Source organism: Chenopodium quinoa, unplaced genomic scaffold, assembly GCF_001683475.1.
Source record: "Chenopodium quinoa cultivar QQ74 unplaced genomic scaffold, ASM168347v1, whole genome shotgun sequence".
NCBI classification, from domain to species: domain Eukaryota; kingdom Viridiplantae; phylum Streptophyta; class Magnoliopsida; order Caryophyllales; family Amaranthaceae; genus Chenopodium; species Chenopodium quinoa.
This window is the reverse complement of record NW_018744128.1, coordinates 1,352,456-1,379,704: the sequence shown is the minus strand read 5'-3', so window position 1 is coordinate 1,379,704 and position 27,249 is coordinate 1,352,456. Positions and strand designations below refer to the sequence as shown.

The 27,249-nt window shown below is 40.7% G+C and overlaps 3 protein-coding genes across 3 annotated transcripts; 2 read left to right on the top strand and 1 right to left on the bottom strand.

Annotated features, from left to right (window-relative positions):
• Positions 1–7,637: 7,637 nt before the first annotated feature.
• LOC110692859 lies at positions 7,638–8,051 on the top strand. The gene is made up of 2 exons (XM_021869941.1): positions 7,638–7,818; positions 7,903–8,051. The coding sequence occupies exons 1-2, from the start codon at positions 7,638–7,640 to the stop codon at positions 8,049–8,051; spliced, it is 330 nt and encodes a 109-aa protein (XP_021725633.1).
• Positions 8,052–8,612: 561 nt separating this feature from the next.
• On the bottom strand, positions 8,613–10,533 carry LOC110692858. Its single transcript, XM_021869940.1, has 3 exons — positions 10,012–10,533; positions 9,696–9,839; positions 8,613–9,551 (listed from the first exon to the last, which is right to left on the bottom strand). The coding sequence occupies exons 1-3, from the start codon at positions 10,531–10,533 to the stop codon at positions 8,613–8,615; spliced, it is 1,605 nt and encodes a 534-aa protein (XP_021725632.1).
• A 14,557-nt stretch (positions 10,534–25,090) lies between these two features.
• Positions 25,091–26,249, top strand: LOC110692888 (E3 ubiquitin-protein ligase RHA1B-like). The gene has a single exon (XM_021869965.1). It carries the CDS (start codon positions 25,553–25,555, stop codon positions 26,066–26,068), a length of 516 nt encoding a protein of 171 aa, XP_021725657.1. The 5' UTR covers positions 25,091–25,552; the 3' UTR covers positions 26,069–26,249.
• Positions 26,250–27,249: the final 1,000 nt, after the last annotated feature.

Sequence of the window (27,249 nt, the reverse complement as noted above, 5' to 3'; positions counted from 1 at the left end):
TATTATCTTTGAATCCCTCATTACAACAAACAAATCTTTTCATCAAAAAAGAATCATCTCTTCTTCTCTTACTCTTCCCAATTCGAATTCCAAAACCTTTCCTAAAAGCATATTCATTATACGCTTCGAAAGCTTCATCTTCAGATTTAAATTCTTTATCCTTTAATTCAGACTGTTCTGCTTCTAAATACATAATATCATCATTTTTTTCCACTGCACAATATACAATTATAAATGATCATAAAGAGTTTCATGAATGAACAATAACAAATAAGTAAAATGTTCAATATCAAAACAGCACATGATCAATTGCAAAAAGAATTTCAGCACATAATATTTTGAACAATATTTTCATTATTTACCACTACACATAATATCGATATAAAAATGTAAAAATAAATGATCAAAAATGACTTTAAGACTGAACATAAACACATTAGTAAGTATGAATAAGAAAACATAAACGATTAATTGAAAGTATAATCTACAAAATATACGACAAAAACACACAATTCTAAAACACAGAGAAAACAACAAATGAAGCAACAAAATGTTCATACAAAGTATAACAATCCAAAAACGTTCATCATAATGTAATCAAAGTAGTAAATTCAAAAATCGAAAGTGAATAATAATACATCAATTAAGTTCAAATTAACAGAGCATTATAACAGAACAAATTAGAGATAATTAAAAATTGCAAAATTATGATCACAATTACTCACATTGTTGCACAAACGAATCAACCAAACGAACTCCAGAAGGAAACACACGCTCGCAATCACGATCAAAATCAACGCAATCTCCAGATGCAAAATTCGCCATTGATGATCGGTAACAATTAACGAGTTCGTTCAAAAAATCAAATGAAGAAGATGAATTAGCGAGAGAAAAATGTAGATAAAAAATGGAGGTTGATCAATTGAAGAGAGAGAAAAAATAGGGTTTAAAATCATATATATACATAACTTGAATAATAAGAAACAAAGAAAAAAGGAAAAAAGAGGAAGAAAAGAAAAAAAGAAAAAAAGGAAAAAAAAGAAAAAGGAAAGAATCGCAAAAGGAAAGAAGCTGCACATGAGAACTCAATACCAGCTACAGAACGACGTAGCATAGGGGGGTGTAGGGAACACACCCTACACTAGGGTGTAGGGTAAAATTTTCATAATTTAGTATGGAAAATGCTTTGGTCATGTGAGAATTGGGCCTGGCCTTTTTAGTTGACAGCCCAGTATAGCTGATGCTTTGAAATGTATACCTAGTGTTCTTAGTAGGGGTGAGCAAAAATTCCGGGTACCTGGAATTGGAACCGGATAGGAACCAGCGGGTCAGGAACCGGAATTGGACCCGGTGGTTCCAATTCCGGATAATAAATTAAGGACCCGGTGGTTCCAATTCCGGATAATAAATTAAGGACCCGGTTATAACCTATTCCAATTCTCAGTTTTTTGAAACCGAAACCGGTTGGGTACCCGGTTACCTAATATATGCTAAACTAAATAAATTTTAAATAATAAAAATATGTTGGATGTATCTAAATTGTAAATTAAAAAAGTATTATTAATAACTAACATAAATACAAATAGCTTAATGCATATATAAATATAAGTATTAAACGCTAAAAATGAACCTAACTAAAATAAGAATTATAATTTGTATTATATATTAACAATTACATACATAAGTGGGTACTCGGAACCGGTACACGGTGATTCCAATACCAATTCCTAAATTTTATGACTCGGTTGAACCAATTCCAATTCCGGTTCCGAATTTTAGGACCCGGTTCCAACCAATTCCAAGTTCGGGTCCTAAAATTTTGACCGAGTACCCGGTTTGCTCACCCCTAGTTCTTACTGGTGCATTCATAGGCGGATCTATGAAGGGGCCTGGGTGGCACCGGCCCCCCCAAATTTTTTATTTATTTATTTTTTTATTTAAGTAAATATATAAATTTATAGGTTAAATACAATTTTTATGCAATAAATAACATAAAATTAGCTTTGTCATAGTGGTAATGCATTGAGTTTGGACTTTAGGTTCAAGCCCTTATATAAGCATTTTTTTATTTAGTGCCCCTCCACACTAAATATTCTACATCCGCCACTTTAGTTGACATGTTTGATTTTATTTAGTGCACGGTGCATTGGACTTGTGTTAAGGACTCTCGCATAAATCTTATTTCATCCGTCTCTAATTAGTTGACATGTTTGATTTTATCATTATACTGATGTACACACAATCCTAGTATAACGTATAATGTAATATATAATCGCAATACTTTGACCAATAAGACAATTGTATCTTTATTATGGATCAATCAATGTAGCTTATGAAGGACCCCTGATGGTCTGATCTCTTCGCTGTTTGAAAGATATCTTCCCAACATGATTTTGGCTTGGCCTGATCTAGTATCAGCTCTAACATGAACCAAATTGATGAAATGAAGACGTTATATTATACAAGTGTGACAAAGTCTTAAAAACAGCTTCATTGAACTCTAAAGATCTCACCGTTTCATTGAACTCAATTGATATTCGAGGATGACAGTTATGTAGTACGAGTACTGTAATATGATTTTACGAGTAAAGTATAAACTTAACTGATTTAACTATTTAAGTGATTTAACATACGAACATGTTTCACGAAATCAATCTTTGCACAAATTCCTGGCATTAGCTTGGCAACCAAATTACTTTTTTCATCCGTTTTATGTTTATTCACAGTTTGACACTGTTTGGGCTCCCACTTGGGGCATCTCATTAAATGGGCCCGATTTACCTATTAATGAATGAAGCCTCTCCATGCCTCCAACGCACCAAGGGTCCAAATGCCTTAGGCCAGCCCACATGCAACCTTGGGTCCACTACTCCATGATATAAAAGTGAATAGCCAATAAGCCAAGTTAGCACAATATATTCACAGATACTTAGCATTTATTGTACTTGCATAGGGACAACAACACAGTGGATCTAGACCTGATTTGGATCCATGGATCAAGATCCGTTTCTCAAGGATATGGGTCTTCAATATTAGGACTCGAATCGGATCTGGCTCCTTTGAAAAAAACTGGATCTAACTATAACACCTAGATTCATTTACCCATTTTTTAAAAAAAAAAAAATTATTCTATACAAAAAAGGTGACAAAAACATTATTTTTTTTGTAATAGGTTTGAGTCTGACTATGCGTTTTTTTTGTTTGCTCATTTGTACTTATTTCGTTCTTTGCTATGCTTTCTTTGTTTGCTCATTTGGATTTAATTTATTTATTTTTATTAGTTGTATATCCGTAACTTTAATTTATGTATTGAACTTAATCGTCCCTCAAAGGAAGCTTGAAATGCATTTTTAACTCGAATATTATATATGTCGCAAAAAATTAAGCAAAATGTATAAGATCCGTTTTGGACCCTAATCCGGTAGATCCGTTTTGGATCTCTATTTTCTAGACCTGACGGATTTGGCTAGAATCAAGATTCAGGATACAAAAATAGATTTGTTGGGTCCACTATGACACTATATAGATCCGGCTTGTTGCCATCCATATACTTGCACTAGCATTGAATACTCGATCTATCTTAGCTACACCTGCTGACTTAGGCATTAGAGGGGTTTCCTCAGACATATGCCAATGCCAACTAACATGCTCTTTGATTTAGGTATTCTCAACCAAATTTTCTAATTGGACTAAATTCGTTTTCAGCCTACTACTAAAGGTCAAAGTCTTAACCATATTGTTTTTACTCGAAACAGACACTAATATTTGTTTGGTTGCAGTGTTACACTTCCTCCCATGGTCACTCAAGATTCTTAGGAAATGCAAAAGTGATGAGTTGTTTGGTTAACCAAAAAAGTGCAAAATGGAGAAAGTTAAAATTTCATGGGAATTTGAAGTGTCTACATAATGTAGGAATTGAGGGCTCGTTTGGTTGACGTGGGAATTTAGGAACTTACATTTCATGAGAAGTTATTTCCCTAATGAAATTTCCTAAACTTGTTTGGTTGGCAATGTGGGAATTTAAATATCCCATGAATTTTTGATAAACTAGGGGGGTAGGTAATTAACTTCCCATATTCTGTAGAAAGTTTAATTTCGGCCATGAATTTTAACTTCCTCCTTTTTTTCATTTGTGTGTCAACTATACAGGTTTTCAACTCGTGAAATCTCATGAATTTTCACTTTCCTTATTTTACATCGTCAACCAAACAAGTCCTAAATTATCTAGGTCATTCAAATATTCCATGAATTGTGATTTCTCTAATATCTATCAAACAAAGTAAATTAATTTCCTAGGAATTGCATGAGTGAAATAACTTCCCATGAATTGTAAATTACAATGGGAATTGAAGTTGTTTCCCATATTGCAACCAAACAAGACTTTAAGAGTAATCACTTAAGACACTAATTGCATAACCTATTTTAACTTACTTTTGTGATTCTATAAGTATATTTGAAATATAATTTCAAGATTTAATCTAATGTATTGAGTACCATTCCTTAAGATTTTAAACCAAAAAATCTAGCTAACCATTTCTTAAAACAAACAAAAAAATCTAGTTGATCATCCACCTTTTTTTTTTTTAATAATTTTTCCTACTGATAATTGAAGAACTTGATGTTTTAGTTTATTCATAGACAAACATAACTAAATAATAAACATGTCTATTAAAAAGGTACAAAGTAATTTTTTTAATCATAAGAAAATTTACAAGATATCTAAACTACCATGTGTCTCTTCTTAAAAACCTATTCTTATTTTTTGGGCTTCTCCCTCTTTTTTTTCTTTCTTTTTCTTCTTCTTCTTCCTTATGAATTGAAATTTCCCTTTCAAGTACAATTTTACCTTTCTTTCCAAATTTGTATTTTCTTCCAAATTTATGTAGCTTCAATTACATTTATTTTCATTCAATTTTATACTTCTTTACCTAAAATACATTTCACATCCAATAAATATAAAAGTCATTTTAAAAACAAAAAAGTGGTTATGCATCACACATTCACAGTGTCACACAGGTCTATTGGTCAAAACTAGTATTTGTTGTAAAAGAGAAAAAAAAAATGGTGAGCCAAGTGTCACCCTTGATAGAGCCTATGACTTCCCCTAGCTTGTATTTAGATAAACTTGATAGAGTATAAAACATAAACGTCCATCACACGAGAGCCCGTTGGGATTGAAATGTGGATGTAACATGGCCCTCTTAAAGGACCATTTCAACCAAAAGATTAAGCAGATGGTTGAGCCCAAATAATATGTTTTATACTCTATCAAAACTCATTGCATATTTTTTTTTTTGCCATGCCACTTTATCAATTTTACGCTCTTTGAATACTCTAAAGAGCAAAAACTGATTAATGAGCAAAAAAAAAAAAAAAATCTAGGCACATCGTGTACGTGAAAACACGACTAAGGTTGCAAATTATGACATCTAAGGTTGTAACTTAAAAGTCTTGTGACTATTCAGTCTAAGGGTCCTCCAAATCCATTAATTTATCATCCTTTGATCTATTTATTTCCCGAGATAAAATACATTGAACCACTACTAGGTCAGAAAATTTAAATGCAAAATTGTTTTTTAGGTTGAAATTAATTCAGGATACAAGAAAATGATAACTTGATAAGGATCTTGAAAAAAAAGCATGGAACTATGTAAGCCAATTAGTAGGGGCAGCAAATTAAACGATCCAAATAACACGAACATAATGGGTTGGGGTTTTGGGGACCCATCTATACATTTGGACCTTCTCTTTTACACAATAATAAATGAATAATGCAAGTATGTATCAGCTGACCTCGCGCATTTAATACACTCGTAGCTCTTAATAAAGAAATTAAAAGGTAGTTACCGTATTCACTGCACTATATTTCTCCACGTTATTGCTTTGTCTACATACTTCGTATATGATTTGATTTATTTTCCACCACAATTTAATTTAATTTAAATTAAGGATTGTTTGGAGAAAAACTGAAAAAGTCAGCCAATTAATTTAAATTTGATACGAGTACCCTTAGGGCTACATATAAGCATTAAATGTGCACTTGAAAATTGTGTAAAGTTTGAAAATCATGAAAATATAAACACTAATTACACTGATTTACTCGTGTTTTTGTCATGAATTCCTAATTTTATATTATTTTTAAGAGTGTATTAATTTCTTATATATAGCCCTTAGGGCATACGGAGTATATTAATTTCTTATATATAGCCCTTAGCTTAGGGCATACAGAGTATAACATTACCCTTTTTTTTTTACATATAGTTATGATAATCCAGGGTAATTAAGTTGGTAATGATCTTTTCTGTTATCTACAGGGTAAAAAAGAAATAAATACTCGTAGATGATAATGATAATATAATATACATTATACACAGTGCATATAAGTATTTAATAAAGTTTCTAAAATATTATAACTTTGAAAATTTATGACTAAATTATATGTCTGTTAACGTTGTTACTAATCTTAAAACATACAAGTATACTTTTTATTATTATTATTATTATTATTATTATTATTATTATTATTATTATTATTATTATTATTATTATTTTTATTTTTTTTTTTATTTATTAGATGCAAGACTAATTCTCAATACGTTGCTTTTTCCCCCTTTTCCTCACGGAACAACTTGTTTGCAAGGAAAGTCAAGAAAACAATTGTAACTGTTTTTTTATTGGTTTCATTTGATACAATTATAAAAAATTACATGTTTATGTTTGCACATGACTTATTTTTATTTTGAATTACAGGAGTCCATTTGCTATTGTTGTTTGGGGGAAAGCTAAGATCGTGAATAGGTTTATATAAAATTTAACAATATATAATTCTTTATTACTCTTCTCATTTCTAAATAATTAATACACTTAACTTTTTTCACTGTTTACATATTAATTTTGACCAATATTTTTTAGTAACAGATAAAATTAAAGGAAAATTTGATATTTACTACCACCAAAAGCACCACGTATCAGATTTACTACCTGTTTAAAAAAAAATTTAAAATTACTACCACCATAATTCCCTAACTGTATGAATAACTACCACTTGCTAACCCCGTTATTGTTTCTGTTTGTGGGGCCCACAATAACGGCTATTTTATGCATCCCTTTTTCAAATATTCTTCCTCAATCTTTTATGCTCTGAATCTGTTCGTTGCTCAATCTTAAGTAGAAAAATTGCTCCTCATAAAACACAAATTCAATTAAATAATCTTGAAGAGGGATATCATTGAGGAAGATATTTGGAATTTGGAGATTGAATTTGCGAAGATACATCAAGGGCGAAAAAGGTATGGTCGTTGTTCAATTTTATGAAATTTGCTCAATTAATGTTATTTGATCCAAAGTTAACACTGAGATTAGATTAGATGTAGTGTTTAATAATGTTGTGTTTGGTAATTCGAATTGAAATTGGGCTAATTTGTAGTCATTTGAACAATAGACAATTTAGGGTTTGTTGGTGAAATTTTAATTGGGGTTTTTTCCTTGGGTGTGTTAATTGTTAAATTGACAGTTTAGGGTTTGTATTAATGTGTTTGGTAATGTAATTGTTTATGAATTTGGTTGATTTGCAGGACAGTATGTCTTTAATTAGGAGTTCACCCTCCAAATACAAAAAATGTAATTGTGGCCTTCCCATGGCAAGGCTGACCTCATGGACTAGGGAGAACCCTGGAAGAAAGTTTTTGGCCTGCAAGTTTTATGATCCTAACACAGAAACAAGGGGTTGCAAGTGCTTTGAGTGGGTGGATGAAGATGGGAGTGATTGGCAAAAAGAAGTGATTAATCAACTAATCTTGGATAAAAAACTGATGAAGGGTGAGATGAACTCAATGCAAAAATAAATTGAAGACCTTACTGGCCAGAGAAGGTGCTTGTTGAGTGAGAATGACAATCTCACAGTGAAGTGCAAAGCTTTGAATGCTGACAGGAAGAAGTACTCAGGGGAAGGGCAACAGAACAGTGCTGGGTGTGGGACTATTGTTGTGGGTGTTGTGTTATGTTTTCTGTTGATGTTTGTAGGTGCTTTAGTGATGCTTAAAAAAGTGTAGAGTAGTAGTTGTAATTGTTATGTGTGTATGCTCAAATGAAGTGGGCAGATTGAACTTGTATCAACTTCAATTATGAATGAAATAAACAAGTTTTATAAGACAACAACCATACTTTAGCAAATTTCCAAACATATTTTCATACCATTGCAAAGTTAAGTGTTGCATTGCTTGCAAAAACTAGATAATGACAAGTAGTTAAGGATTACAAACAGAGATTAAAACTTAAAGTTCAGTATTCACTAAGGCAAAAGCTAATTGTTCTACACCCTTCTTTGTACATAATAATTAAGTTAACTAAACAAGTTAGGCTGCTTTCTTTTTGCCCTTTCCTTGCTTCCTGGGGGGGGGGGGGACTGTTGTTGTTGTTGTAGATGCTTGGGATTGTTGTGTGCATGCAGTAGGATGGGAGCACATAGGTTGGTGTTGCTGTTGTTTTTCTTGTGGGAAGGACCTGTTGCCTATACTCCTTGGCCCAGCACCTTCTGCAGTCTGTGTTGTTTCATTTAAAAAAAAAAAACCCAACAATACTGAACAGTTAGTAAGGTTGATAGGTCAGTTCACTCAAAGCAATACACACATATAACTTACATTTCTTGCAGCCCTTTCTGCCTTTTTTCTCCTCTGCTCTTGCAGCCAAGGGGTATTCTGGACAGGCTTGCCACCCTTTTTAGCCTCAGATGTTGATGCTGCTACTGATGGTGGTGGTTGAGTGCTTGGTGCATTACCACATGTCTTGGCATAATGGCCAAGTTGACCACAATTCTTGCATCTTTTTTGAGTCTTAGGGGCCTTAGGTTCTTTGATTTGTCCTGCACCCTCTCCCTTTTCTCCCTTTTCCAGCTTCCTCTTCTTAGATTTTGGCCTCCCAGGCATAACTCTAACTGGAGGAGGGAGGGGTTGTGGCATGTCAATTTTCTCCCAATGCTTTGGCCCTGGCATAGGCTTTATAGCATCTTGATAGGCTAGAATGTAGGTTGCCCTGCTGTAATATTCATCAACATAGTCATCTGGATTTGTCCTTTTGTCTAGAATACATGCAAAAGCATGTACACCAGGAATTCCAGTCAACTGCCATTGATAACAACTGCATGTTCTTTGATGCAGGTCAACCACCACTTTATCCCCATTCAACTCAACCTCATAACTGTCCCCTCTAGACAGTTGGACAATGCAATACCTAGCAACCTTTTCCATTCTCTCAAACACCTTAGCCACATAAGGAGTATTCTTCCCTTCCATTTTCTGTATTTGGTCCCATTTCTTACTATTCCTTTTCATCATATATTTCCTCATCCACTCCATTTGAGTGAGAATGGGTTTATCTCTAGCATCCTTAATCACAGCATTAAATGTTTCACATACATTGTTCAATATCATGTTTGACTTGCAAAAATCAGAAAATGCATGCCTACTCCAATGTTCAGCTGGTATATTTGCCAAGTATTCATAGGCATCTTCTGACAAAAACGTTATGGACTCCATGGCTACCTCAAAATCAAACTACCATGACAAAAATGCAAAATAAAACACAAACTTAGTGGCAGAACACAACACAACACCAAGCATATAATAGATCATACAAGAGAGAAAACAATAAACCACCAACACACAACACCAAATATCAAATCATAACAGAACACTTACCAGAGTAGTGGCTCTAGCTGCATTCCAGAAGAGATCCTTGAAGGTTGAACCAGTATACTGGAGCTTAAAATTAGCCCAGATGTGTCTCACACAGTATCTCTTCTCAGCCATTGGAACAAGTTGTTCAAAAGCCTCCAGCAGACCCTAAAAAGAAGACAACATAACAATGATACAAAAGGTTCACTTCAAATGTTAAAGAATGATAATAAGAGAAGACAAAAAAAAAACAAAAAAAAAAACAAAAAGGTGCAAGAAGTTTACCTTATGTCTTATCTGACATGAAAGTCAGACCCAAACCCTCATCCACATCACCAACATCATTCTTCAAACACTCCAAAAACCATCCCCAGGTTTCTTTGTTTTCCACCTCAACTGTTGCCCATGCAAATGGAAATATTTGATTATTTCCATCCTTCCCTACAGCTACCAGTATTTGACCTGGATATGAGCCCTTTAGATGACATCCATCAAGACCAATCAGAGGCCTACACCCTTTGTTAAACCCACTTCTCAAAGCTGACAAGCAGCAGTACATCCTCAAGAACAGTGGAGGTTCTGGTTTATCAACTCCCTCAACAACTACATACACTTTACTCCCAGGGTTGTATTTGAGCACTGCTTTGCCATAATCCCATACCCTAGAATACTGCTCTAAAGCAGACCCATATATCATCAACTTAGCCCTAGCTCTTGCTAACCATGCTTTGCCATACCCAACTTCTATTCCCAAATCAGTCAACACCCTAGCCCTAAAACTCTTCATTTTCCAAGTTGGATTAACTCTCCACTCCTCAACATACTTTTCAGTCAAGAATTCAGCTGTCACACATGTATTCATCTTTGTCCTCATACACCTGTGCTTAAGTCTCAACTCTTTGATTTGCCAAGCACAACTCCCATAGATCTTCCTTGCAGCCACCTTAAACTCACACTTTCTCACTTCATCACTGCATGTGCATAGTGGAAAGTTACTCCTCTTAGAATTCCACTCACAATTACACCTCCTTCTGTAGAAAGTAGTAATCCTTTTCCCTCCATTGTGCAGGTAGTAGAACTCATACCTGTTTTCAATAGCATGTGTCCTCAAGGCCTTCCTTAACACACCAACATTGCTGAACTTGAGCTTCTCAACTAAGACCACTAGCTTCTTGAAGTCTGTGTCTTTCCTGAACTAGGGACTAGTATCTTCTCTTCATCTGAACCATTCAGACTCCTCAGCTCATCTGAGTCACTCCCCTTTACTTGTAGCTCAAGATCCTTGCATCCAATGTCTTGCCCTAGTTGTTTAAGCTTCTTCTCTGAGTAGTCAACAAAATGCAAGGTCCTTTCAACCTCTCCCACTAAACCTTGTCTTGTTTGTAAATGCCAATTTTCTTGATCCTCTTCACTGCCAACTACATCCTCTTCACCAGCCTTCCAATCTATATCTAGATCACTAACATCTGATGAAGATGAGGATCCTGTTTCTGTTCCAGTTTCATCGCCCTTAAAAAGCTTCCTCTTACAGACTTTCAAACCTTCCCTTTTATCTTTTCCCTTCCCCTTCTCACTCACACCACTCACACCTTGCCCTTGTGCACAGTCTTTGGTAAATCTAGGGCTTCTCCTCACCACACCCTGAATTGGCTTCCTAGGTTTCAGTTTAGGTTTAGGTTTAGGTTTAGGCAAACAAGTTGTTTTTTGCTCAATGTCAGAATGCTTGTTCAACCTTGGGCTCCTCCTGCAAACAGGTACAATGCTCATATGTAGGCTATTTTTGGATTCTGATGGGCCTTTTATGGTTGAGCAGTTTTTTGTGTGAGATGGATTGTTGTGTGATGGGTTTGAACTAGAAGGTTGAGATCCATTTAGATTCTGTTTTGGGTCTATGGGGTTAGAATTAGGTGGCTGTGATCCAGAAGGGTTGGATGTGGTTGGGTTATCCAAAATAACCTCAGGAGGGTGATACATGTCCCACTCTTCCAACCACACAGTTTGAAACAACTCCACATGCCCCTCACGGTGTTTGGACTCTAAAAAGTCCCTAACATCATCATCACTGTCAATCCTTCTCTTCCCAGTATCCCAAGTCTTCCCTCTCTCCTTAAACCACAAACTATAAATTTCAGCAGGTTCCCACCCCATAGCTATAAATCCTTCACTACAAAGATACCTTAAGTAACTCACACTCCTCACAGAGGACACAGGAACAACATAATTCCAATACACAACCCCCCCTTCATAAACCAAGTACTTCCTCCCCCTACGATACTTCTCAACAAACCCTCCAAATAATCTAAGCTTCATGTCAATAGTTTCTGATTAGGGGATTTTTCCCCACCAATCACCATCTGACAAGTGGACCAATCAGGTTCCGCCATGTGTCCGTCACATGGGCCAATAGGAGCCTGCCACGTGTCAAGCAATGATCTGTCCACTATGGACCAATTACGACACGACACGTGTCCTTCCCATGACACCTGGGATAACCGGTCACCTAGGCCCAACTTCCGAGGGAAGCCCAATCAGCCCAAGGTTAACCTAAACCTAGATTGACACGTTTCCCGAGGTTATAAATACATCCCTTAATCCTCATTAAGGGAGATAACACGCAAAAAACGCAGATTACACACATTAAACACTCTCACCTAGAGAGACCCAATCACTTTAATTTCCGCATTAATTACTCCTTAATCAAGTACTAACTTGACCGTCGGAGGCGGATCTCCAATCATCCGGAGCATCCGTTTGTTTTGCAGGTACAGGCGTCCGGTTCCAGTCTCGGAATTGTAACTCTCCCGCAGGACATCAGAAAACCCCGAAACATTTTGGCGCCGTCTGTGGGGAGAGTACTTCTGAGATGGCATCCACGTCTGTACCGACTCCTGAAGAGAGACGTCCCCTGGACGACCCTCTAGTTCAGTCGGACCACGATACCGAGAATGAATTTGAAGTTGCAGCTCACACAGCTTCAGACGGGACCCTAAGGGCCCGACGTACCCGTCATACCGAAAGGAGGGAACGGGAACATCTTCAAACTGGAAGCGAGCCAGCAGGCGCACCGCCTGTTCGGCAGCAGCCGACTGATGGGTCTGCTCCCATCACAAGGAACGAACTCATGACCTTCATTAGGGACTTCAAGGGAGAAATCCAAGAGTTGATCAACAAGAAGCCGCCTGCTCTGGACAAGGAGCAGTCGGCTAAGAAACCCTCCACTTCACTGAAGAGGAAACTAGTTCAAGGGCGAGAGGCGACCCCTCATCCTAAATCTAGGAAGTGGGAGCCACCTGCCCTTGATTTCACAAAATACCGTTTTCCTACTCCAGGAAATAGGAAACCTGTTCGTCATATTCAGGCGGACGGGTCGAGGAAAACATACACAGACGCTCGGCTACTGCTAGAGCAGAAGAAGAGTGACCGATTGTCAGAGTCGGCCTCTACTTCAAACTTCCAAGACAGTCTGCGAAATACCTCAATAAGGCATACTCAGTCGTATCATGAGGGTCAGTCAGGCGGCACCTCCCGTCAGTCCGGCTTTCATAGCGACCAGGCGGTACCAAACTTACCGTTTGTACCGCAACAACAGTATTTTTTACAGCCACCTCCGTTTGGTGGACATACAGCAAAAAATGTCCAACCTATGGACTGGCAGCTACGGTTGCTTAGACTTGGTGAACAGCCGTCGGCCTTCTCCAAGGAAATTACTGAAGCCGCTCAGCCGGCCAAAGTGAAAAATGTATTAGTAGGCGCCTATGACGGCATTACTAACCCAGAAGACCATCTGATGGCATTCACCAACCTGATGTACCTTCAAGGGTTGGATGATCCCACTTGGTGCAAGTGTTTCCCAGCGACTCTCAAAGGAATCGCACAACAATGGTTCGGCAACCTGCCGACTGGTTGTGTAAATAACTTCAAGACGCTTGCTTACTTATTCACCTCCAACTTCGCCATGAACATCCCTGCGAAGAAGACGACCCTTGATTTAGGAACAATTCAGCAGGGCGAGAAGGAGGGGCTTCGTTCTTACATCAGGCGGTTTAACCTGATGAGAATACAGATTCAAGGGTTACCGGATGAAGTAGCCTATACTGACTTTTTTAGAGGTCTCAAAGACGGGTCGACCTTCAAATTTGATTTGGTCCGAAAGAGGGTGGCGACTCTTCAAGAGGCCTTGATTGAAGCGGAAGCCTATATACAGGCGACTGATCTTTGTAGTACGGTAAAACAGTCAGACGGGAAAAGGTCCGACAAAAGAGAAGGACGACAGAAACAGTCGTCAAACAAAGACGAGAAGAGAAAAGAGGTCTGGGCGGCTGATTCCTCTAAACAGCCGGCCCAGAAAAAGAAAAAAGAATTCAAACCATACTCCCCAAAGTATGCGTTTAACAAGGATAGCCAATTTATCCTAAAGGAAATCAAGGGACGGATCTCAATTGAGAAGCCGGTCCCCATGAAGGGTTCTGCAAATAATCGGAACCAAGAAAAATTTTGTGATTATCATGAAGATGTTGGTCATCACACCAATGAATGCATCAGTCTCATGCGGTATCTGGACCGCCTGGCTGAGCAAGGTGATCTTGACACTTATGTCAAGAAATCTACGGGGAACACTTCCTCAAAAAAGCAGTCGACCAAAAAGAATCAACAGGCCGACAGCTCCGATACAGATGATGCAGTCGTCTACACCATTGCAGGCGGCTTCTCAGGAGGCGGCCCCACTATTAGGGGCAACAAAGACAATATCAGACGGTTAGATGTAAATTCCGTTCACCAAGAACGGCCCTCCAAATATCCATTTCCTGAGATTGTCATCACTGAAGAAGATCTAGGAGGGGTAAGAGGGCCGCATGACGACCCTATCGTTATTGAATGTAAAGTGGCCAACCAGAGAGTTGGCCAAATCCTCATAGATACCGGAAGCTCCTCAGATCTCATCAGTAGCAAATGTCTGTCGAAACTAAAATATCAGACTGATTGCATACATCCGGCATCCCACCCTTTAGTAGGGTTTGGAGGAGGAGTCGTCCACCCAGTGGGACGAGTGGATTTACCCATCCGCCTGGGCGAAAAAGGGGAAGGACGACACATGGTAGTCCGGTTCCTGGTAGTAGAAGAACTCTCGGCCTACAACATGATTCTGGGACGACCAACCCTGAATAATTCCAAGGCTGTTATAATCCCATCTCTTATGTTGCTCAAGTTTGAGAGGGATAATGGAACAGTCGGGTCCCTAAGGGGAGATCAGAAGATGGCCCGAGAGTGCTATCTCTCGGATGTCAAGCCCACTGTTATGGCCACTGGGTCGAGTGGTGGAAAAATAGACCTTGACAATGTCAAGGAGAGTGCGCCTGTTCAAGAAGCAGGCGGCAAGAAGAGAAAGGCATCCCAGACAGGGGCCGCACGAAAAGACAGAAAATAGCAATCATTGGCAGAGGAGCGGTCAGATGAATTCCGCCCTCAGCCGGCTGGTGAGCATACGGACTTGATCTTAGACGATTCACGTCCTGAGCGAACAGTCAAAGTTGGGACGACTGCTCTGAGAGTCCTGGGTGACGACTTTCACAAACTATTGAAAGAATACAAGGACATCTTTGCATTCGAATTCCATGAAATGCCAGGCATTAGTCCTGATCTGGCGGTACATAAACTGGCCATGGATCCGAAAAAGAAGCCGGTACGGTAGAAGAAGCGGAACCATGGCGAAGAAAGAAGTCAGGCGGCAGCCGCCGAAGTTAAAAAATTACCTGATGCAGGGTTCATTCGGCAATGTTACTTCCCAGACTGGGTTGCAAATGTGGTGCTTGTTAAAAAGCCGAATGGCACCTGGCGAATGTGTGTAGACTACACAGACTTAAACAAGGCGTGCCCCAAAGACAATTACCCTCTTCCTAAAATTGATAACCTGGTCGACTCAACAGCCGGCCATGCTTTGATGAGCTTTATGGACGCCTACTCTGGTTTCCATCAAATTCCTTTATGGAAGAAAGATCAGGAGAAGACGGCCTTCGTCACTGATCAGGGGTTATACTGTTACACGGTCATGCCGTTTGGTCTTAAGAATGCCCCGGCCACTTTCCAGCGAATGATAAACACTGTGTTCTTTGATCAAATTGGGAGAAATGTCGAGGCATATATTGATGATATGATTGTCAAGTCTAAACTTCAGAAAGATCATCTGTCGGACCTCCGAGAAAATTTCGCCACACTCAGGCGGCACCATGTCATGCTCAATCCCAAGAAATGTGTCTTTGGAGTTGAGTCTGGGAAATTTCTCGGATTCCTTATCAATCAGAGAGGAATAGAGGCGAACCCTGAGAAGGTGCAGGCGGTCATTGACATGCAGTCGCCTCGTACCATCCGAGAGGTTCAGAAGTTAACAGGTTGTCTGGCGGCCTTGGGAAGATTTCTAAGCCGATCAGGCGACAAATGCCTATACTTTTTCCAGGCAATTAAGAAAAAGGCAAGGTTTGAATGGGGGCCGGATGCTGAGGCGGCCTTCCAGAAATTGAAAGTTCACTTGCATTCCTTGCCGAGGCTGGTCAGCCCTTTGCCCAAAGAAGTACTCCACATGTACCTGGTCGTCTCTGATCATGCGTTAAGCGCTGTTCTCCTTGCTGAAAGAGACGGCTGTCAGCTCCCGGTCTACTTTGTCAGTCATGTACTGAAAAATGCCGAGTTGAGGTATCCCTTAGTGGAGAAATTTGGTCTTGCACTCTTCATGGCTGTTAAAAAATTGAAGCCCTACTTTTTGGCACATGCAGTCGTCGTGTATACAGACCAACCTATCAAGCGGCCACTGACCATCATGGAGTCGTCAGGCCGAATGATCAAATGGGCCATAGAAATACAGAGCCTTGAAGTTACTTTAGAGCCTAGAAAAGCAGTGAAGGGGCAAGCCTTTGCTGACTTTATTGTTGAGATGACTCGTCCTCCTGACTCTCAAGTTACAGACCAATTCTGGAAGGTATATGTGGACGGAAGCTCTACTTCAAATGGTTGTGGAGCAGGCGTCATATGTCAGCCGCCAGAGGGCGACAGGTACGAGTATGCTTTACGCTTCAGTTTTCAGGCCTCAAACAATGAGGCAGAATATGAAGCTTTACTAGCCGGAATCCGCATGTGCAAGGCGGCAGGAGCAAGAAAAATAGACGCCTGTTCCGATTCACAATTGATAGTGAGTCAGTACAATGGCGAATACGAAGCAACCCATCCGGCCATGATCAAGTATTTACAGGCGGTCCGACAAGCAGTCGGCTCCCTTGAGGATTTCCATCTAACCCAAGTGCCGAGATCAGAAAACAACCAGGCGGATGCACTTTCAAAATTAGCATCATCCGCCTCCTGTGATACTCCTCGAACTGTTTTTTGGGAAGTAATGGAAAGGAGAAGCATTGAGGAAGAACCTATTGGAATCTTAGACAGAAGCTCAACCTGGATGGATCCAATCAGGGCATATCTGGCAAATGGTACCCTGCCGGATGATCATCAACAGGCGACAACACTGAAAAAACGAGCAACCAGTTTTGAAATAATAAAGGGAGAACTTCACAAAAGGGGGTACCTTCAACCCTTCTTAAAGTGTGTTACTCTAGAAAAGGGGCGAGAGATACTGGACGATCTTCACTCTGGTTACTGTGCTTCCCATATAGGCGGTAGGACGCTTGCTCAACAGGCAAGGCGGCATGGCTACTTTTGGCCTACTTTAGAAGCAGATGCGATGGTGATGGTGAAAAACTGTGACAAGTGCCAAAGGTTTGGCAAACTAATTCACCGTCCGGCTACTGACCTCACTACCATTCATAGTCCACTACCGTTTGCTAAGTGGGGCATGGATATTCTGGGTCCATATACGCCTGCTACAGGCGGAAGGAGGTACATACTTGTTGCCGTCGACTACTTCACTAAATGGGTAGAGGCGGAAGCTGTAAAGGGAATCAAGACGAAGGATGTAATTTCATTCATTTGGAAAAATGTCATCACTCGGTTCGGGGTTCCCATGTCTATGGTTTTTTATAATGGTCCCCAATTTGAGACGTCTGTTCTCAAAAGCTGGTTGGGTGACCAAGGAATTGCACACTACTTTGCATCTGTCGGTCGTCCACAAGCAAACAGCCAGGTAGAAGCCTTTAATAAAATCATCTCAGACGGTCTCAAGAAAAAGATTGAAAGAGCAGGCGGCCTATGGGCGGATGAATTACCACATGTTCTCTGGGCCATTAGGACGACTGAAAAAGGGGCGACTGGAGAAACTCCATTCCTCCTAACTTATGGTGCGGAAGCTGTTCTTCCAATAGAACACTACGAGCCGACTCTTCGAGTAATGCTATATGACGAAGAGGCAAACTGGGAAGCCATGCGCCTGACATTAGACTCACTTCCTGAAAGGAGGGGCAATGCTGTCTTGCGCCATGAAATTTACCGCCTGAGAATGACTAGATCATACAACAAAAAAGTACACAGGCGTCCACTCAAAGTGGGGGACTTTGTACTTAGAAAAATGGAAGCAGTTGGTAGGGCTAATGAGTCTGGCAAACTAACTCCCAACTGGGAAGGACCCTACCGAATCTGTGAAGAGGTTAGGGATGGTACCTACCGTCTGGGAACACCGGACGGACAACCGTTGCCTCGAACTTGGAATGTAGATAATCTTAAGAAATATTTCTTTTGAATGATGTAAATAGTCAAATTTGCATACTTAATATTCAATTTTGTACTAAGAGGGGCACGCCTACTAACAAACAGTCGGCTACTCTCCATACTCAGTTTTTATTCTTACTTAAGAGGGGCATGCCTGCTGACAAACAGTCGGCTACTCTCCATGTTTAATTTTTATTCTTACTTAAGAGGGGCAGGCCGCCTATACATTTACAGTCGGCTACTCTCCATTGAGTATTTTACTCTATCTTCAGAGGGGCATGCCGCCTGTACCTTTACAGTCGGCTACTCTCCATTGAGTATTTTACTCATCTTCAGAGGGGCATGCCGGTTGTACCTTTACAGTCGGCTACTCTCCATTGAGTATTTTACTCTATCTTCAGAGGGGCATGCCGCCTGTACCTTTACAGTCGGCTACTCTCCATTGAATATTTTACTCTATCACCATAGGGGCATGCCGTCTGGACATATAGTCGGCTACTCTCCATAGAAGAGGGCCGACTGGTTCCAAACACACAGTCACCCCCCTTATACTTAACTAAAAATGATCAGGGCCTGGCCGACCCTGTGCCTAAACAGGCGGCTACCCTCCTTTTACTTAGCACCTACGTTCACCAAGAACTAACTAAGGCCACAGGCCGAATGATCAGACCAGGCGCCAAGCCAACTGATCCAATCTTCAAAACTAATACGACCTGTCCCAACATCATAGCAGGCGTCCGGCGGCATCCCTCCGGATGAAATTCGTCGCAGAGAGCAGCTCCCTTTTGGGTGGAACATTGCTCTATAAACTAATTACACGGCACCTATACGACTGTCCCCAAGGGCAACCACGTAGCCTTTGTTGAGACAAGAATAACTCTATCACTAACCAAACCAGTGGTAGCAGTTGACATCTGAGTCAGATGACCGCCTGTATTACTTGGGATAATGCAGGGGGTACCTCTTGAGTTAATAGCCAACAAACATTGGCGAATCAAAAGGTTCAGCCGGCCTCCGCCGCCTGGTACCTTTACTACTCCAGCAGGAATGACGGCGACTGAGTAACACCAAAGTTAACTCATAGTCACTCTCTCAAACTTAGTATGGAGCCTAAAAGGTATGAGTCGTCCGCCTGTTTTTAGCAAACAGGGGCTCTCAACCACTACTCCTGCTAGGTTAACAACTTATGAGTTAAAAGCCAACAAACATTGGCGAATAAAGGGGAACAACCGGTACCCACCGCTTGATACCTCTACTACTCAGTTACTTGGCGACTAGGTAACAATCATGTTTACTTGGTCACTCTTTAAAAATTTAGTATGAAACTAAAAAAGTGTTCATACAGCACCGGCTCACACTAGATTAAATATGGCGCGGAACAGTCGGCCTAGACGTCCTAAAGTCTCTAGCCTAAAAACATGACAAGTAGGAAACCACTTTCCTACTTGGTTAATTTTATATGACAGAACCGCCTGCCTAAAGGGGATCCAGTCTTTAAAATGGTTCGAATACCGATTGGATAAATGGCCGACTGATCGTCTAGCCTGGAAACAGACGACCAGTCGTCCAGGGGCATAGGCGGCGTGACTAACTATCTGTACCTGTCTGCAACTATCGGCCATGTAAAACAGTCGGTATAGTGTACAATTGGATATCAGAATATTCAATACTTGAACAAGTTTGAAGCAAAACAAAAATATTCATTAAAAAGAAGCCGGTCATTAAAGACCAGCAAAATATTCAGAGCCCCGGCCCCCTGGCCGGGTAAATACAAACAAACGGCACGCAGGCCGTGGAATGAAGACATAAAGCTTAAGAAGGGGGCAGATCTTCAATATTAGCAGCTGCCGCCTGGTCAGCACTCTTCTTGCTGGACTCGGCTTCAGCTGCATCCTTCTTTGATGCATTACCCCCAAGCGGCACAAGCGCCACTACCGGCTCCTCCTCCTCCTCCAACGCCTCTTCCTCAGCAGCCGCCAGGATCTCTTGATTATATCTATCAGAACACTGGCGGTACGTTTTATCCCATGAGGAAAAGTCGGCATTGGGGAAGAGGCGGCCCCAAGTCATGCGCTGGATTTGAGCAGAGTCTTCCATCATCTCCCGGACCAGCTCTTTCTTTTCTTGCTCGGCCTTTTCCGAGAGCTCCTGGGTAAGACTCTTCTCCTGGGTCACCAGGCGTACCTTTACGCTCGCCAAGGATTTCTCCAAGGTTTCGTATGAGGACATCTTTTGGCGAAGAGGTCTCAACTCGGCCTTGAGGTTGTTGATGGTCGCCTCCAGCTTGCTATTCCTCTTCTGGGCCGCCTCTAACTGAGCCTGGATAGCGGCGGTATCCTGCGCCTGATAATAAAGAATATCAATGGTCAGAACTTCATTTTGGGCAATTTGAAACATTGCCTTATCACAGTCAGAGGCGGCCATAGCTTTTGCAGCCTTTACCTCTTTGTTCCTCCGGTCAAGCGGCTTGCGAAGGCCGTTCACTCGGAGCAGGGCCTAAGTAAAAAGGGGAACAAGCGTCAGTTTCCAAACAAAAAGAGAAAACAGGCGTCCTGGAATTCAAATACTCAAAAATATGCTAAGTATACCTCAGCAAGGACCCCTGCAATCCCGTCTAGGTCAAGGGTGCCGACACCCCTGACCGCCTCCCTTTCAGCTGGAGGAACGGCCTTGATCATAGACTTGGCCACCTCGACCAAGTCAGGCTCCTGAGGGCCGGCTGCATCAAGCATAAACAAACGGATTAGACCTAGTAAAGAAGGGAGCAAGTCTAAAATTTACAAGGACAATTTCATACTTCTAGGTGGCCCAGCTAGAGTTTTAGAAGAAGTGGCCGCTGTTTCTCAGCCGCCGCATGTTTCCTGGCAGAACCAGGAGAGCTCGCAACAGTCGTCCTCCGGGCCTTGGGGTCCGGCTGTTGGGAAGAAGAAGCTCTTGGAGCGCCCGTATAAAAAAGAAGAAAAGAGTCAGTATATGCATAAACACAACTCCAAAAAGAGGGTGAAAGGTTCGAAGCCCACCAAGGGTGCCCCCTTGTTGGGGGAGTCGGTTGAAGACTGTTTCATGATGGAGGCCCGCAACATGGCCGCCGCAGTCTTGGAGGCGGTAATTTTGCTCATGGCGTCCGCTGCAAAAACAAATAGCAAAGTTAATAAAAGTCATAACAAGAAATGCACGGAACATCAGAGTATTCGACAGGCCGGCTACCTCTTGAGCACCGACTGCTGAGGCCACAGGCGGCCAAAAAGTACTCGTCGTAGAGCCATTTGAAGCTCGGGACGCAGTGCAGGGGTACTTGCTCTCGTACCCCTGAAGTAGAGTTCACCTTCGACTCTACTTTGAAGAGTCCTTTATCTAGGATCTCTTTCTTAGCCTTGGGGGGAACAGGCGGCATGCTGCGGCCGCCTGCAAGAAGGGGCGGATTCCTGTTCCACCTGTTGAAGCGCTTGTTCAGCTCTGTGTCTGAGCTCTCAATGATGAGGAAGGTGCTCTGCCAGTCCTTCCATTTGTTTGCTTTACCTCTCGTCATGAGGTAGCCCCTGTGGCTCGTCAATTGATACCAGCCGGTATCGCCTGCCTTAGGGGTCCGACTGAGGTAGTTCATGTGGGCGAAAGCCTCGAAGCTCGGCTCCACCCCGTGCAGTTCGCACCCGGCCACATAGCCGAGTACGTTGACCCAAGAGTTCGGGGCTAACTGCCATAACCCCAACTCATAGCCATCCAAGATCCGCTGAACAGCTGGATGTAGTGGGAAGCGCAGCCCAGCCTTGATGGCCGCCTCGTAGCAGCCAAAGCATGCGCCATCATAACTGGTACCAGCCGGCCATACGACTGTGTCTTCTGGATCCGGCACGAACACTAAAAAGCCGGGGCCCATTGTGTGGTTTGCGATAAAGCTCTCCACTTTCTCTTGCATGGCCGTGATCCGGCCCCGAGGTACCGTGCAGTAGTAGGGGGTATTTTGCTCTCGGTGAGAGGCGGATGGCTCCGCCCAATCGTCCCCCTTCTCAACTGCGTGAGAAAGCCTTGCCTCTTGTAGGCGACTGTTTTTCTCTTCTGTGTCCAGGGAAGCATGGCCAGAAGAGCTAGACTCGGAATCGTCCTCTGACGAGTCCAAAGAGGACGACTCCTCCCCTCTCCCGGAGGGGCCCGCCTCCTCTCCTTTAAAAGGAGCAGGAGAGAATGTAGAATTGTCAACTGTAAAATGGGAAGGGGTCACTTTGACTCCTCCCTCAGAACTGCCGGTTTTCAAGCCGCTTTGTTTCACTTCCACATCTGGCGCCTGGTCATATGTTTCACTAATCGGCACCCTGTGGGAGGAGCCGTCTGAGTTTGAGATCCTGGCAGTCTTTTTTGTTCTGGCCATCATGCTCTGCATAGACACAGATACAGTCGGACTTTGTATAAAGGGCAAAGATGGGTCCAGAAAAGGGCAGGCGGCACTCCTAGTCCTAGATTCAGCCGTCCCCGGTGACCGGCTGATCACTAACCTAGGTCGTATCGTGTGCTTCCGTGGTGCCATTTCAAAAAAGAATAAAGTAAAGAGAAAATTAAGAGTAAGAGAACCGACGGTTACCTGAACGAGTGACGATTGATGAAGTTCTGAAAATCCTTTGCAGTCGGCTTGTCAGAGCAGGCGGTAGGCAGAAAGAGTCCAAAATGTCAGAGCAAGTTCAGGGGTCCGAATGTTCTCTCACAAAGTTTTCAAGTGTGAAAATGACCGAAGTCAACACTCCTTTATATAGGCGAAGGGTCACTTCCAGAATTCAAAATTTTGGCGGGAGAATCTCTCGGCCTCTCGCCGAGTGACACTTGTAGCAGGCCGTCGCATGTTACAGGGCGATACCTGTCACAGGTAACACGTGACCAGTCACGTACCACCTGTGAGGGGCAAATGATTAGGGGATTTTTCCCCACCAATCACCATCTGACAAGTGGACCAATCAGGTTCCGCCATGTGTCCGTCACATGGGCCAATATGAGCCTGCCACGTGTCAAGCAATGATCTGTCCACTATGGACCAATTACGACACGACACGTGTCCTTCCCATGACACCTGGGATAACCGGTCACCTAGGCCCAACTTCCGAGGGAAGCCCAATCAGCCCAAGGTTAACCTAAACCTAGATTGACACGTTTCCCGAGGTTATAAATACCTCCCTTAATCCTCATTAAGGGAGATAACACGCAAAAAACGCAGATTACACACATTAAACACTCTCACCTAGAGAGACCCAATCACTTTAATTTCCGCATTAATTACTCCTTAATCAAGTACTAACTTGACCGTCGGAGGCGGATCTCCAATCATCCGGAGCATCCGTTTGTTTTGCAGGTACAGGCGTCCGGTTCCAGTCTCGAAATTGTAACTCTCCTGCAGGACATCAGAAAACCCCGAAACAGTTTCTACCTCACCATCCATTTTATTCTACAATCAAAGCAAGTGAAACAACATACAACAAATCAATTTATAATTCACACATCAAATTCCACAAATTATGACCAATTAACAATTATAAACAACACCACAGCATAACACATGACAGTACACCCACACAAGATTAATTAATTGCTAATTAAGGGATTAAATTAATCAAAGTGCGCAACTCTAGGGTTTACTATCAAATATTCTGCCTAAATTGCCCAAATTGAACATAAAATATTGCAATTAAACCACCATTAACGCTTTGCTGGACCACAACAAGTACGAAAAAGGGTTCTTACCTGTCAAGTGTTGTCGGAGAATCTTCAACCTTCCACTTCAGCAATGGTGATGACAGCGTTCCCAGGTGGACCTTCTCTTCCACTCACAATCTAACACGAACACAAACCCTAAATCTGAGGATAAGATAGTGTAAGATAGAGAAACAGATTCGTGGTCAAAATGAGGTAAAAAAAAAATTCAATGCTGTCAATAATGGAGGTTGAGAGTATTGAATGGGAAGAGGTAGAAAGAGACAGAGAAGTTAGAGAGAGAGAGGTAGTTAATAAGGTGGGCCCCATTAACGTCATATTGACAGATTCCGTTAAATGGTAGTTATTCATACAGTTAGGGAATTATGGTGGTAGAAATTTAAATTTTTTTTTTTAAACACGTAGTAAATCTGATACGTGGTACTTTTGGTGGTAGTAAATATCAAATTTTCCAAAATTAAATTCTATCATGAAATATATAGGAGTATTGTTTTTGTATATTGTTAATTTGGTGGTACTATAAAATTTCGTACTATCAGCTTTTTATATTTTTACTATTAAAATACTAGTGTATTGATATGTATGCCAAATTTAACAGAACGTTAATACAACATATACAAATAAAGATACCAAATAAATGTTGGCTTAGTGTTACGGATTGAGTTGGAGACTTGAGATTGTTGGAGGTTTAATTCCCACCGGAGCACCTCATCCTCCCCCCCCCCACTCTTAAATTAAAGTGCTTAGACCACAATCCCGACCACCTATCCCCTTTACTCTTATAGTGCCTAGCCCCCATACCCGATCAGGTTAATCTGTGAGATGTTCCAACTTAATACATTAGTTCATCTTTGCTCTTACCTAGCATAAAAGATACTCTTCTAGTCTTCTGCCTCATAACAGTTAGTATTCACATGAGTTAGTAACGCATAAGAGATAGCAAATTCACCATAATCTATAAGGAGCGTACTCCAAAAAAGTGTTCAACTAGCAACTATTCTAAATTAGATGAAAATGAAAAGTGTTCAATTACCTTGAAATAACACAGTTGACTATTTTTCTAAAAAACTCAAATATACTAGTACTCAATACTCATTGTTCAAATTCATTTCAAAATTGAATTTTTCTCATAAATCATCTTCCTTACTAATCAACGTGATATACCTCACTAATCTCATTTACGTTTAATAAATTATTACTTATGTCTCTCTCAAGTCTCAAAACAAAACCTAATAGTGGTCAAAATGGGAAAATGCAAATTTTAATGAAACTTATTTTTTAATTTGTTTTTTTTTTTTTTTTTTGGCAATGACCCAATATTTTTCTACCGTAATTAATTCCACCCTCTTTATAAATAGACCAACATCTCTAACTTATTTATATTTTACATACCAACTCCTAAAACACCTTCAAAAAAAAAAATACATACCAACTCCCAAAACACCTCTACTAGTCGTACTCGCTCCCAAATTCGTCACACCACTTACCATTCAAACTTCCGCCATCAACACTCGACCCGACCGACCCGTTCAAGTCAAAGCCCGATGGGCTTCCCAACCGGGTATGCCCAAGAATTCCTCCCAAAAATCTTCATAAACTCCCTTTCTCTCTTCAATTTCCTCCAACCTTTCATCCTCAATCTCTCAAGATTCTCGGGTCTCTCCCATTTCCTCGAACCCGATATCTTCTGGCCCGAACCCGGGCCCGAATCCAAGCCCGCAACCGCCACCATTATCCAAGAAATGCTACCCGTGATGAAATTCAACGACGTGGTATGTTCATTTTCGCCCGGGTCAAACCAGGCCGAGCAATGCGCGGTTTGTTTGTATGATTTCCGAGATCACGAGGAGATCCGACGGCTGACAAATTGCGGGCATATATTTCATAGAGCGTGTGTGGACCGTTGGATGGATCATGATCAGATTACGTGTCCTCTTTGTAGGACAGCCTTTGTGCCAGATGAGTTGATGGAGGTTTTTCATGAAAAGCTTTGTGCTGCTTCTGTTTCTGCTATTCCTGAATTTGGTGGGGAGTTTTCTGTAATTAATAATTTCTTGTAGATTTTTTGGTTTTTATTTTCTTAGATTTCTTTTTAGGTGTATTAATATGAAATGAACTTATAATTGTACAATTGTATACAGTAATCAGAGTTCTTATATGTTAAGGCTAAGAACAATTCAATTTTGGTAATTGTAGGGTATGAATGTATGATGGGTTAATTATATGGTATCATTGATAGTACATCACTATATGACAAGTGTTAGATTCCTTACCCCTTTCGTTTCTAGTAGTTCTTCCTGTTCGTTATTCTTTTTCAAAAAACATTTTTTGTACTTGTACGTATTCTTTTACTGTGAGACATTGTTAAAATAAGAGAATTTTTAGAGAAAAATAAAGTGTTTTTGTTATAAGTTAATACACAATTTAGTTACAGTTTAATAAGAAAAACCTTTAAGATAAAGGAAGTGCTTTACATGTTATGGCCTTTAAAGTTGTTATAGAGTTAGTTAGTTTTGTTTGCAAAAGCTCCTGAATGTATTTTATGAAATTCATCAATTAATCGTTATGCGTTTGGGTCATATACTCATGTGCATGTTCCCATCAATGAGAAAGAGACCTTTAGACAACTTGCTATTCTAAAGAACGAAAGCGTCATCCTTATTAAACAAAGTATATCAATGATGCATGAATGCCACAATCCGCTAAACAAATAAAATTAAATACTATACATAATGTCACGAGACTCTTGCTTAAAAATACATAGACAACATATATGTTTTTATTTACTTATAATTTTTACTAAAACAATCTTCGACAAAAGACAACTCACGTGGATTTTCACAGGATCCCGCACACTATTTAAGATTTGATATCAAAAATTCAAAATCAGTTGATATCTCTATTTATTGTAACCTGCATCAGTACGGTTGTGCATCATAATGAGCATTGGCTACGTACATTGTTATGTGTTTGGTCACGTCCAATAATTTATGGGAATGGACTTAAATTTAAAAGGGGAGGTTCGAGGATGAGGTTGTAGAAGAGCCACGATGAGACTCTTTAACAGAGTTTTGCCTGGAACTAGAAATAATAATAGCTCTTCTAGAATCTTGTTACATGTGATACATGATCTAGATACGACAGGAACAGAAAAATTATGAATCGACAAAATTAGTAAGCCACAAATAAACTTTTAAGATTATGAGGTTGTTTGGCAATTGCTTTTTAGTAACATTATTTT

What these genes read in the sequence shown, in the direction of transcription:
- LOC110692859 (XM_021869941.1), top strand. Translation starts at nt 7,638, where the DNA reads ATGGCAAGGCTGACCTCATGGACTAGGGAGAACCCTGGAAGAAAGTTT. An exon ending in GGATAAAAAACTGATGAAGG is followed by an intron (nt 7,819 to 7,902) that starts GTGAGATGAACT and finishes ACAATCTCACAG; the next exon opens with TGAAGTGCAAAGCTTTGAAT.
- LOC110692858 (XM_021869940.1), bottom strand. Translation starts at nt 10,533, where the DNA reads ATGAATACATGTGTGACAGCTGAATTCTTGACTGAAAAGTATGTTGAG. An exon ending in TGGAGTGTTTGAAGAATGAT is followed by an intron (nt 9,840 to 10,011) that starts GTTGGTGATGTG and finishes TCTTCTTTTTAG; the next exon opens with GGTCTGCTGGAGGCTTTTGA. An exon ending in CAGCTAGAGCCACTACTCTG is followed by an intron (nt 9,552 to 9,695) that starts GTAAGTGTTCTG and finishes TTGTCATGGTAG; the next exon opens with TTTGATTTTGAGGTAGCCAT.
- LOC110692888 (XM_021869965.1), top strand. Translation starts at nt 25,553, where the DNA reads ATGGGCTTCCCAACCGGGTATGCCCAAGAATTCCTCCCAAAAATCTTC.